This window comes from Onychostoma macrolepis, chromosome 02 (assembly GCF_012432095.1).
Source record: "Onychostoma macrolepis isolate SWU-2019 chromosome 02, ASM1243209v1, whole genome shotgun sequence".
NCBI lineage: Eukaryota > Metazoa > Chordata > Actinopteri > Cypriniformes > Cyprinidae > Onychostoma > Onychostoma macrolepis.
Window position 1 is genome coordinate 26741005 of NC_081156.1, and position 12566 is coordinate 26753570.

Here is a 12566-nt window from a genome sequence, read left to right on the forward strand (position 1 = left end):
ACCGGGAAAGTATGAAAATACTGTATCCAATATATTTCAAAGCAATCACTAATGCTCTGTCAATTGACCATATGCACAATTACTTCCTGGTTTTAGATAAGCCAGCTCAGTCATTTCCAGTCAATTGTACTGTGCTTTAAGAGGCACACCCTTTGCTTAGTTTCTGTACAAAATCCATTCACAATTTGAAGAAAATTTTGTTTATCCAAGAGGACCAAACGTCCACGTATACCATTTCAGGAATGACAAACGCGGTGTTAAATATTACGCGGTAAATCTGCTAAATTGTTCAGGGACTCGTTGCTATGATTGACATTGATAATGGAAGACAAGCCAATGTCAAAATATCGCTGTGCATTAAGTGATTCAGACTAAATTTAGAGTAGCAAAACCACAACAGTAACAAGTCTGTGTTGACTGAATATATTTAGCAGCTTTTACAGTTAAAGATAAAACTTAATAAATGTAGTTACTAAATTAAATCTAAAAATATTTCAAAATATTTAATGCATTATTTAATTGTTATACCATTAATAATGAACTTATTTCATTTGTAGTTAACTAGTTTAAATAATTCTCCCTTATATGCTGTTGGTGTCGAGGCATATTTATTTATTTATAAAATGACATGAGACTTTGTGATTCCTGCACTTGCTATACTTTATACTTCAGTACAACGACTGCGGGCTGCAGATCCTATTCCTATTTAGCACCCAAACTCTGGAACAGTCTACCTAACACTGTTCGGGAGGCAGACACACTCTGTCAGTTTAAATCTAGATTAAAGACCCATCTCTTTAGCCTGGCTTACACATAACACATTAATACGCTTCTATAATTCAAATCCGTTAAAGGATTGTTAGGCTGCATTAATTAGATCAACCGGAACCGGGAACACTCCCCATAACACACGATGTACTCGTTACATCGTAAGTTGAATGGCATCTACGCTAATATTTGTCTGTTTCTTTCCTAGTCTGTTTCTCAGTCCGTATCCGATCAGATGGTGGATCAGCACCAAGAGATGATGTCTACAGCCCTGATCGTCAGCGGAGACCAGGACACCCAGATGACCCCCAGAGATATATCCCCAGATATATCAACCAAAAATAACAAAATAACTAAAATATAATAAAATACCTAACTACATAATACTACTATTGTTAGAAATTGCAACAAAATTAAAATAGAAATATAAACTTTTGAACTGCGGGTTTCGTCTGGTCAGAGGAGAACTGGCCCCCCGACTGAGCCTGGTTTCTCCCAAGGTTTTTTTTTCTCCATTCTGTCACAGAGGGAGTTTTGGTTCCTTGCCGCTGTCGCCTCTGGCTTGCTCAGTTGGGGACACTTAATTTCTAGCGATTATCGCCGATTTGATTGCACAGATACTATTTAAACTAAACTGAGCTAGACAATGACATCTCTGAATTCAATAATGAAATGCCTTTAACTCAAAATTTAGTGTTTAATCTTATCATTATACATTACTGACACTCTATCCTCCAATTTGATACTGTTAAGTGCTTTGACACAATCTGTATTGTAAAAGCGCTATATAAATAAAGGTGACTTGACAATAAAAGCACACAAATTTGGAGTTGAAATGGCAGCTGAGCTAATGAGTGATCCTCTGCTGCCATCTACTAGTTATAATGATAATTTAATAAAATCAGACCAGATAATATTATTTTTCACAGTCTGAGGGTCCTTTAGGTGCTTTTTTTTTTCTTTTGTCTTCACTGAGGAGAGGACTGAGTTTGGCCACACCGCCATAAAGCCCAGATCGGTGGAGTGTTGCAGTGATGTTTGTCCCTCTGTAGATTTCTCCTGTCTCCACATATGATCATGGAGCTCAAATAGAGTGACCATCGGGTTTTTCGTCACCACTCTAACCAAAGCCCTTCTCCATCAGTTGCTCAGTTTGACCAGGAGGCCAGCTCTAGGAAGAATCCTGGTTGTTTCAAACTTATTCCATTAAGGGTAACAGAGACTACATGCTTTTGTGAACCTTCAATGAAGCAGAATTTTTTTCTGAACTCTTCCCCAGATGTGTGGCTTGGCACAAACCTGTTTCTGAGCTCTACAGACTGCTCTTTTAACCCCAGGGCTTGGTTTTTGCTCTAATATGCATTATCAGCTGTTGGACCTTTTATTAATACGTGTGTGCCTTTCCAAATCATACCCATTCAATTGAATTTGACACAGGTTACCTTCACTCAAAGTCTAGTAACACCTACAAGCAATATGAATGCTCCTGAGCTATATTTCAACTGTCCCAGATAAGGGTATGAGTACTTATGCAATGGAATCATTTAAGTTTTTTATTTTTAATAAATTTGCAAAGATGTTAAAAACCTTTTTTTTTTTTTTTTTTGCTTTACCATTATAGTGTATGGAGTGTAGATTGATGTGGAAAAAAGTAATTTAAAGCAGTTTAACATAAGGCAGCAACATAAAACGTGAAAAAAATTAAAGGGTATGAATACTTTCGCAAGGCACTGTAAGATCTTACAGGACAAAGTGAATTTCCATTTAAAAATCACAATGTCCAATATGATACAAATCAATAAAAGATCCTACAGGAAAAGCGCTCGCTGACTGAATTCTCTGAAATAACAGTGAAGATGTACGAATATAAGTAAGATATTAATTTCATAGTGTGAACAGCTTTAGAGCTTATTATGGGAGTTTTTGAGAGTGCTTGAACTCGCTGGACTGAAGTGAAAATGTTCTTTGGTAATGTAAACGTTCTTTGCTCTTTTTGTACAATGAAAGTGTTATGGGCTAATTAGTAACTCCCCTGGTGTTTTCTGGGAAGCCGCTGGCTGCCGCCGTTGTCTCTGCGAATTTAACCAGCATACTTTCACTTTCACTCCCGGCAGCATCTGTGAGAGAGCGTGTCTGATAAATGACTCATGAACAAAGAAACACATTTAAGACGGGAGGAGCCTCGGAAGATCGGGTTTGTGCGGTTCTGGATTTAAGAACGTTGTGTTCTCATTCGTTCTGCTGTTGAAATAAGTCGCTTTGCTAACGGTAGGCATAGGCTGTAAACAGCTTCTTTTTCTACATGTGCCTTTCAGTTATGTATTCAAATTTAAGTTTAATATTTATTTTATATATGTTTTTTTGTTTGTTTGTTTGTTTGTTTCTGTGTGTGTAATTATGAATGGCTATTGACTTTGTTGTGTTTTGTTGTTGTTTTCTTTTGCAGAGTCATGGCGTGTAGCAAGCTCATGTCCGCTCCGGTGTGTCTCATTGAAAACGATGAAAATGGGCAGCTGCATGTGAGAAAAGAGGCCAAAGACATTCTGGATGGGATCAGTGAGCCGGTGGTGGTGGTGTCTGTGGTGGGACTCTATCGTACGGGGAAGTCTTACCTTATGAACCGCCTGGCAGGACAACAGTCTGGTGAGAGAAATGCTGGAAGTCTTTCTCATGTGTGGTGCATGCTGATATAATAACGAGGACACGATAACTTAATACAGTCAAAACAAAAATTATTCAGACAGACACCAGATAATTTAGCCTAATTTTTTATATTTTTTTACTAGTGGATACAGGACACTATTGTTCATTTATGTAAGTGAGGATAGCAAAATAAAGTAAACTGTGACATATTATACCCCAAAATTCTTCATACAGTGGACTACCAGTAAAATTGATTTTTTTAAAAAAAGAAAGAAAAATGGGATCAAGAATAGGCTTGTTTGAGATGCGCCTTGCCTCGCCTGAAATGTAGGCAGCTGCAGTGAGGGGAGGAGTGAAATAAGCACAGTCAAGACAGACAGTTCTGCCCTCTCGAAGTGAAACAGATACCAACGAGATCAAAGGCAGATATCTTGTTATTCTCACTCATATGTTGTGCTGCTGATAAACATGATATAATTTCAGTTCTGTTGCTTTTATATGAATATAAATATGATGAACAAGACACTCAAGGTGCTTGCTATTTAATTCCATATGAAAGGTGTATTTATCATCCGTTTTTATTTTAATTCAAACATGTATTTTAGATTTTTATAGAAAATATGACAACAATCACATATCTCACACAGAGGTCGCACTGTCATAGTGTTTGGGAATATTCATGCACAATTTAAATACATAATAACATGAAATCAGATTAAAAAAATAAAACATTTTAGAAGAGATCGCAGCATCACGGTTGTCTGAACCAATGAGCATTAAGCTGTGTAGTCAGTCAGTCGTTTCCCATCTTGCTTTTGATCAGCGCAGTCGGTGGAGAGCAACTGCGCGTGACTGCTCAATCCGACACAGCCAAAAAACTCTCGCGACTGCGAGGCGGCCAAATCAATTCGGGTGGCCTGGAAACTTCTCCAGGTGCTCTCAATGCGGGGCATTTGCATGCGCAATATAGGCCACCCGATTGAGGGTTCCTCAAATCTTACCCTGGAGGTCTAGTCCACTGCAGAATTTAGCTCCAACCCTGATCAAACTCACCTGTCTGTGATTTTCTAATGATTAGGGTTAGAGCTAAACTCTGCAGGAAAGTGGATCTCGAGGTCCAGATTTGAGGAGCCCTGGGCTATACTCTCAAAATATTATAACTTTAATTTCTACGATTTAAATTCTCGAAATATTACGACTTTAATCTCGTAATCTTAGATTTTTTTTTTAACGTGGCACTAAAACGCCGTCATAGTAATGCCTTGTTTTCTTCTTTGAACCATCGTAATTTATCGCGGTTACAATTAGTGCAGAATGCAGCAGCTAGACTACTGACACGAACAAAGTTATGTCATCATATTACACCTGTTTTAGCTTCTTTACATTGGTTACCTGTTTATTTTAGGATTGATTTCAAGATTATTGTATTGACATATAAAGTTTTAAACGGCTTGGCACCTTCGTATTTAACTGAGCTTCTTAAACCGTACAAAACAGGAAGATGTCTTAGATCCTCTTTTAATGAATTGCTGGCAGTTCCAAGAACTGGATTTAAAACAAAAGGACATTTGCAGTGAGGGCTCCAAAACTATGGAATAGTTTACCAGCGGATATTAGATCATCTGATTGTCTGTCTGTTTTTAAAGGTCGATTGAAAACATTTGTATAGATGTGCCTATAATATTTTGTGAATTTTTTTTTTTTTTTTTTTTTTTTTCCCTCTCAATATATTTATCACATTGTGCTCTTCATAAATGTTTCATTTATGATTGTGTTTTTATATAGTGTAAAGCACTTTGTGCGCTGAAGCTTTAAAAGTGCTATATAAATAAAATTTGACTTACTTTTACTTTATTCACCCCTGGAATTGTATGAGGCATGTTTTATTATGGATGCGTGCGCTTTATTTGATTACTTTTGGACTGTTGAACAAAACACCTGCTGCCATTCTAAAGCTTGGAAGAGCAAGGATCATTTTAATATAACTCCGATTGGATTCGTCTGAAAGAATAGTCATATACACCTAGGATGCTTTGAGGGTGTGTAAAACATGGTCTAATTTTCATTTTTGGGTGAACTAACCCTTTAAGCATTGCTTGGTAATTGGTTGACCCAAACTGATATTATCTAATTGTGTAAATTTAACAGCTGACAGCTGTTCAGCCTAATTCATTACATACCTTTCTATCAAAGTTATCTGACATTATCAAGATCAATTTATTCTATGAGTTCTTGTCATATTTTATTACCATTTTCTAAACTATAGCGAATAGACTGTGATAATGTGAAAAATGTTGAAGTTGTCTGGAATTTTGGTATGTGTAAAACAGTAACTTCACTAAAATGCGATAATTTCGTACATGTAAACAATAAATATAAATTAATAACAATGTAAAAGTTAAAATATTAATAAAGTGTCTCTGATGCTCATTTTGTGCTCAAAAACGAATTTACTGTAAAGATACCTTAAATTAAAGTAGTTACATTTTTATGGGGCGTAAAGTAAACATGGTAAAGCTATCGTGAGATGGTAATGAAGAAAAAGGTTTTAATTATATGTGTACTCAGTAAATTTTTCTCTCATTACAAATCTTTTACACTTAAAGACACAAACGATACATGCACATAAAAATACTTGATGTTTACAGTCATGCACAGTTTCATGAGTCTTTCATGAGGAGTGGTTGAGATTACATAAGCAATAATACTCGCTTTATCTCAGTAACTCATTATCTGATATTGCCGCTCACAGAATCATGACCGACTGAATAAAGCACTTCAATAATGGCATCGGTAACTAAAAACTATTGAATGATGCTGCATTCTCACCACTAAGGCTGATGTATGTCCAAGGTAACTGGCATATTTGCCAAACCAACTATAAAGAAATAAGCACACCTCTAGATGGCTGAAATCATTCAGCAGTTTTGGCATCATTGTTATCATTATTTCTTAAAGAGAGCAAGAAATAGAGAAAATATTATTTATATTCAGAAAACGTTTGTCAGGTTGTGTTACCAAACATGCAGGAAACCATATTATGTAGTTCGCATGTGACAATCATGAAAGAGAAAATGACGTCACAGAGAGGATATCACAGAGTCGCTTTTCTTAGAAGCAGTATATGTTTTTTCAGAGGAAACCATATACATGAATATGAATACAACATGAATGCAAAAATTAATTATTTATTTTTATTTATTTATTTTTTTCAGTTCTGGATTGTCATCTAGTCTTTTAAAATTTGATTGTCATTTTGGGCATCCTTATTTGTGACCCTGGACCACAAAACCAGTAATAAGGGTCAATTTTTTTAAAATGAAGACTTATACATCATCTGAAATCTGAATAAATAAGCTTTCCATTGATGTATGGTTTTGGCTGAAATACAACTATTTGAAAATCTGGAATCTGAGGGTGCAAAAAAATGAGAAAATCGCCTTTAAAGTTGTCCAAATGAAGTTCTTAGCAATGCATATTACTAATCAAAAATGAAGTTTTGATATATTTATGGTAGGAAATTTCCAAAATATCTTCATGGAACATGATCGTTATTTAATATCCTAATGATTTTTGGCATAAAAGAAAAATCGATCATTTTGACCAATACAATGTTTTGGTGGGTATTGCTACAAATATACCCGTACTACTTACGACTGGTTTGGTGGTCCAGGGTCACATTTGTCATTGACTTTAATAATGTGATTGTCTCAGGCTTTGCTCTCGGCAGCACTATTGAATCAAAGACCAAAGGCATCTGGATGTGGTGTGTCCCTCACCCTAATAAAAAAGGACACACTCTTGTGCTGCTGGACACAGAGGGACTTGGGGACGTGGAGAAGGTGAGAAGGAAAACCACAAAGCATCTATAGCAATGTTATCTCTATATAGCAATAAAATCTGCCATCACCTTATACTTTCACTGTCATTTAATTAATCACCAGATGAGAAGATTCACTGCACAGAATTATTTGGCCTTTACATGGCCTTTTGCCACTAAATGTAAATAAGTGGCCACTTTCTGGCACTCACATACTTTTAATATTTCAGGGGGATGAGAAACACGACACATGGATCTTCTGCCTGGCTGTTCTTCTCAGCAGTACTCTAGTGTACAACAGCTTAGGAGTCATTGACAACACAGCACTGGAAAAGCTGCAGTATCCTTCTCACACACACATACATTATGTATTCAGAGTTAAAAACAGTTAATAAATGGCGCCAGTGTTATTCCTCCTGAACAGTGCTGAATGTAGCTATGTTACTGAGCTGACAGAGAACATTCGTGTGAAGGCAAAAGTGGGTCAACATGAGGACGAGTCGGCAGATTTCATGCGTATTTTTCCATCGTTTGTCTGGGCTGTTCGGGACTTTACTCTGGAACTGAAAAGGGGAGATAAACTAATAACATCAGATGAGTATCTGGAGGGCGCATTGAAACCTAAACCAGGTGAGATAAAGAGTTGATATTAAACACATACACAACATATTCTTTTACTAACAGGTATATACTGTATGCCATCACAGACAATTTTTATTGTGTTTAAAAACATTAAAGTCATTAGTCAAAAATGCAGAAATAACAAGCTTTCAAAACTGATTTCTCACTTCCAACTAATAAAGCTGAGCCAATGCTGATAGAAATGTTGCTAAAAGAAAACAGCAACGTTGAAACGTTGCCAATAAACCTACAATGGCCTACTGAAACTTAAAATAGGATAGAAAAATGTATTTTAACATTTGAAAAACAGCACAGTTTTACAAAAAAACATAAAGTGTCCATTGCATACAGTAAATTAGCACTCAGAATATAATATATTCAATATATATTATGATTTCATAATTATCTTATTTTAGGTTGCTCACCTCAGACTGTGCAGTATAACCTGCCCCGTAGTTGTTTGCGGCAATTCTTTGCGGTGAGGAAGTGCTTTGTGTTCCCCCGGCCTGCTAGTACGCAAAACATGAGGATAATGGAGCAGCTGTCTGAGAAAGAGCTGGAGTCAGAGTTCCTTGAGCAGGCAAACACCTTCTGCCACTACGTCTACAACAATGCAGAACCAAAAACCGTCACTGGAGGCCGTACAATTACTGGAACAGGTGTGTCCCTTCACGAAATCCCTTAAAGAGAAAAAGATTATGACAGTTCTGAATCTCTTCTGAGAGCTAATGATTAGTGGACCGTGTACGAAAGAACATACATTTGACTGAACTATGGAGTTGTGTTTCCTGACAGCTCTGGGTAATCTCGCTGAGGTTTACATAGAGGCGATTCGCAGCGGGAATGTTCCGTGTCTGGAGAACGCAGTGCTGTCTCTGGCTAAGATCCAGAACGTCCGTGCAGTGGAGGAGGCCCTGCAGTGCTACATGACAGAGATGCTCAGCATGACTCAGCTTCCAATGTGCCCAGAAGAGCTGTCCAACATCCACACAGATGCAGAGAAGAAGGCCGTTGAAGTTTTCATCACCATGTCCTTCAATGACAATGACCAGATCTACCAACAAGAGCTCATGGTAAAGTATCTTCTGCATACAGAGCAAACTAAATTAAGGACAAACAGGGAAACTACTTAGAGATCAACTTAGATCAACTTCAAACTGAACTTGAAATCTGAACTATACTGTGTCTTAGAAAATCATTTTTACCTTTCTGTCAGTTATATAAAATATATAATAATATATAATAATCTTCAGAAATTTGCAATATTATCTAAAAACAATGCATGCACAAATACACACAAAAAATATCGCAGCCTGTTTTTTTACAAATTTCCATTTAATGGAACCGAATAATCAAATGGTTTACATATTATGAATGTGTAGTGTATTGAAAACATTTAATTAAAAGTATTTAAATGCATGAACCTTTAAAACTTGTACTACTCTTGTGTTGATTATAGCGAATATGTGCATATATTCCATTAATGGAGATTCAATCCATGTACAATATTCTGTCTTTATGATTAGAGTATAAACAGTTTTGCTCTCTCTCTGATTTCTTCTCATGATTTAGGGAAAGATTCATAATGAATATCAAGATATGTGCCAGCAGAATCATGAAGCGTCTCGCATGCAGTGTGAGGAGGTTCTGCGTGAGGTGTTTGATAAGATGGAAAAAAGCATTTCTAATGGATCATACATGAAACCTGGAGGATACCAACAATACAGGGACACACTCAGACATCTGTCCAGTGACTACAGAGCAAGAACACACTCACAAATAATGGTACAGTTCAAACATGCATGCTTTGCTCACAATTGTTCGAAGGTCACAACAGCATCTAGCAGCTCTGATAAACATCTTTCATGCTGATGTGGTAACAGTCATGATGAAACTAAAACATGAAAACATTTACTCACTCCCAGGTTTGCAAAAATCTGTGAAATTGTTGTTTTCCTTGAAGCACAAAACAAAAAATTCTGAAGAATGTACACTTTTTGTTACTTTTGAATGTTACTTTTTATCCAAACAACAGTTTGCAACGATCAGGGATGTCAAACTTGAAACCTTGAAAAAAACAAAACAAAAAAAAAACACCTTGAATGACTAATGGACTGATGTGCTTTATTCCAAGTTATCTGATGACATTAATATGATATTTAATATAGTACACAAATAATCTGGGCAACTTTAATGGCACTTTAATTGTTTTATGGTACTTTAAAGGTTTTAATTTTCGAGTTTGACAGCCATGGTAACTACAAACTGTCATTTTATGGAAAAATTAACACCGTGTTGGTTTTTCATGACATGAGGGTGAGTAAATTATAAAAACTTTGATATATTTGGGCAAATCTTTCCTTTAAGCATGATTTGTTGCAATCACAACAAAACTCCCATTGATATTTTGAATGATTTGAAATGTGTTTTTCCCCACAGAGTGAGGAAGTGTTGAGTACATATTTGAGAGCAAAAGAAGAAGCTGGAAATATGATTTTAAATGCTGACCAATCTCTCAGCGCAGCGGAACAGGAGAACGAGTGTACGATTTAAGTCAGCTGCACACTTATCTATCAATCAAGGCTTTCAATGATACACAAGACAGACTTGAATTAGAGTACAGAAGAGTAACAAACAGATTTTGTGATTAATGTACTGATTAGTAGCTGTAACCCAGGCTTTCATTACTAAATACCTGTTTTGTGTATTGTCTAAACTTTCACTTTTTCAATACAGTGCAAAGACTAAAGAATGAAATTATGGAGCAGCGGCAAAAAGGTCTAGAGGAACAGAACCGGTTACAGGAGCAAGCGTTTAAAGACATGCAAAGAACCCACGATGAGCATGTGAATCAGATCATTCGTCAGATGGAGAGAGAGCAGGAAAGAATCAGCAGAGACAATGAACAAGTCCTGGAAGCAAAACTGAAGGTAAAACAGGATACTTACTCCAAAAATAACAAAAAAGTCACGTTTAATGCTGTGCTTGAAGGAGTACATAAAGTCTGTAACACCAATGGAGTCTGTACATGTTTGGCTTGTTTGAATTAATTGCTTAATGCTTAAGGTTTATTTTATTGTACTGTTTTTGGAATATAAATATAACATTGTTTTTGGTCAAGTTTAAGAGTAGACTTTCTTAATTCAGTTGCCGTTTGTGTTGCAGGAAAAGGAAGCTCTTCTACAGCAGGGCTTTCAGCAGGAGGCTGACCGGATGCAGCGTGAGATTGACAGCCTAAAAACAGACATGAATAAACAGGAGACGTCCCAACCCTCCACGGCGAGCAAGGTTTTGGATGGTATCGGCACTGCAGCGACTTTGTTTTTGCCAGGTTTCGTTCCTAAATTAGCTGGCATTGGTCTGTCTTTGTTTTCAAAACTGTTTTGAAAATCGATATACATTATTGACATAATCATATAGTTGCTGTTCTTATATTATAACTGACAAGCGAGCAACATTTGAACGAAGCTGCTGTTGTCAGAGTGACTGCCTTTCACGTAGTGTTAAAATGATTCACAAAATCAGTGAATCCTGATGTAAGTATTCTTGGGAACCTTTCAATTATTAGGTCATGATATTTGGCCAAATTATGGCCGATAGCTGTGTCCAGTAACAGCTTTGACATTAAACAATATTGTGGTACTATTGTGGTGTTTAAAGGTTTAGCTAATATATCAAATGTTCTTAAACTGAGGTAGAGTGTATTCACTTTTTTGTTTTTGTTTGCTTGTGTTTAGCTGAAAAAAAACTATGCTGTTTATTTTGACATCCTTATAGGCTAAATGTGGTGATTTCAATTTTCTTTGAAATATAATAAACGTTTATTTTGATTCAGGCTGATTGTGTATATATGACAATGTGTCCTTGGCATTTAGTATATATTTTGTGTATATACCCAAGCAAACAATAAACCTCTGAAGAAGCTTGAACACGGAACACTGTCTCCTGTCTGTTTCTTACCATGGCTGTACATAAAATGTTGTAAATATATCTACTTGGTTTATCTACAATATTTTTTTTGGATTTTAAAGTAACGTAATCTGTATATTTGAATATGTTTAAAAATGCAAAAAAAACAGCCAAAATAAAGTTCTGTGGCAAAACCGTGCCAACAGCATAAGGACTACAACTACTAAGATGCACTTGATAAACTGGACAACCACTTAAGTTCTTACATATCAGCTTCCTAGTGTGACTATGTAGTTATTATAGAACTGTCTCTTCCAGTAATGTTCACCAAAGACCTTATTTTACACATCAATTAAAAAACCTAATTCTAAAACCAACAGGAAACCAACAGGACCCTTGCCAAACGGTAAACCTCTGAAGAAACTTGAACATGGAACACTGTCTCCTGTGTCTGTTTCTTCCTGCAGTTTTGCATTATGATTGACGGGGCTGAGAATATTTGGGGTACTGAGAAATAACCAAATGGTAATGTACAGTATGGGAGCACATTACTGTTTTGGAGTTTTAAGTCAGCAAGAGCTAGTAAGCAGCCATGATGACAAGAGAATTCGGACTTAACAGAGAAAACTTCCAAAACCAAATTCCAAGCACTTTTAAACTATGCCTTTTGGTTGGAGTTAGTTTACAGTAGATTTTAAAAACATTCTAGGAACCACAAAATAACATAATTGAAATGCTTTAAAAATGTTGTTAAAAAAACACCTTCTTGGTATTAAAATACTTTAACTAAAAATTAAATAACATC

At 36.2% G+C, this 12566-nt stretch overlaps 1 protein-coding gene across 1 annotated transcript; it reads left to right on the forward strand.

Annotated features, from left to right (window-relative positions):
* Positions 1-2801: 2801 nt before the first annotated feature.
* On the forward strand, positions 2802-11788 carry LOC131522849 (guanylate-binding protein 1-like). The gene is made up of 11 exons (XM_058748662.1): positions 2802-3036; positions 3215-3411; positions 7126-7253; positions 7462-7571; positions 7668-7861; positions 8269-8511; positions 8648-8925; positions 9425-9637; positions 10292-10394; positions 10589-10782; positions 11018-11788. The coding sequence occupies exons 2-11, from the start codon at positions 3219-3221 to the stop codon at positions 11237-11239; spliced, it is 1878 nt and encodes a 625-aa protein (XP_058604645.1). The 5' UTR covers positions 2802-3036; positions 3215-3218; the 3' UTR covers positions 11240-11788.
* Positions 11789-12566: the final 778 nt, after the last annotated feature.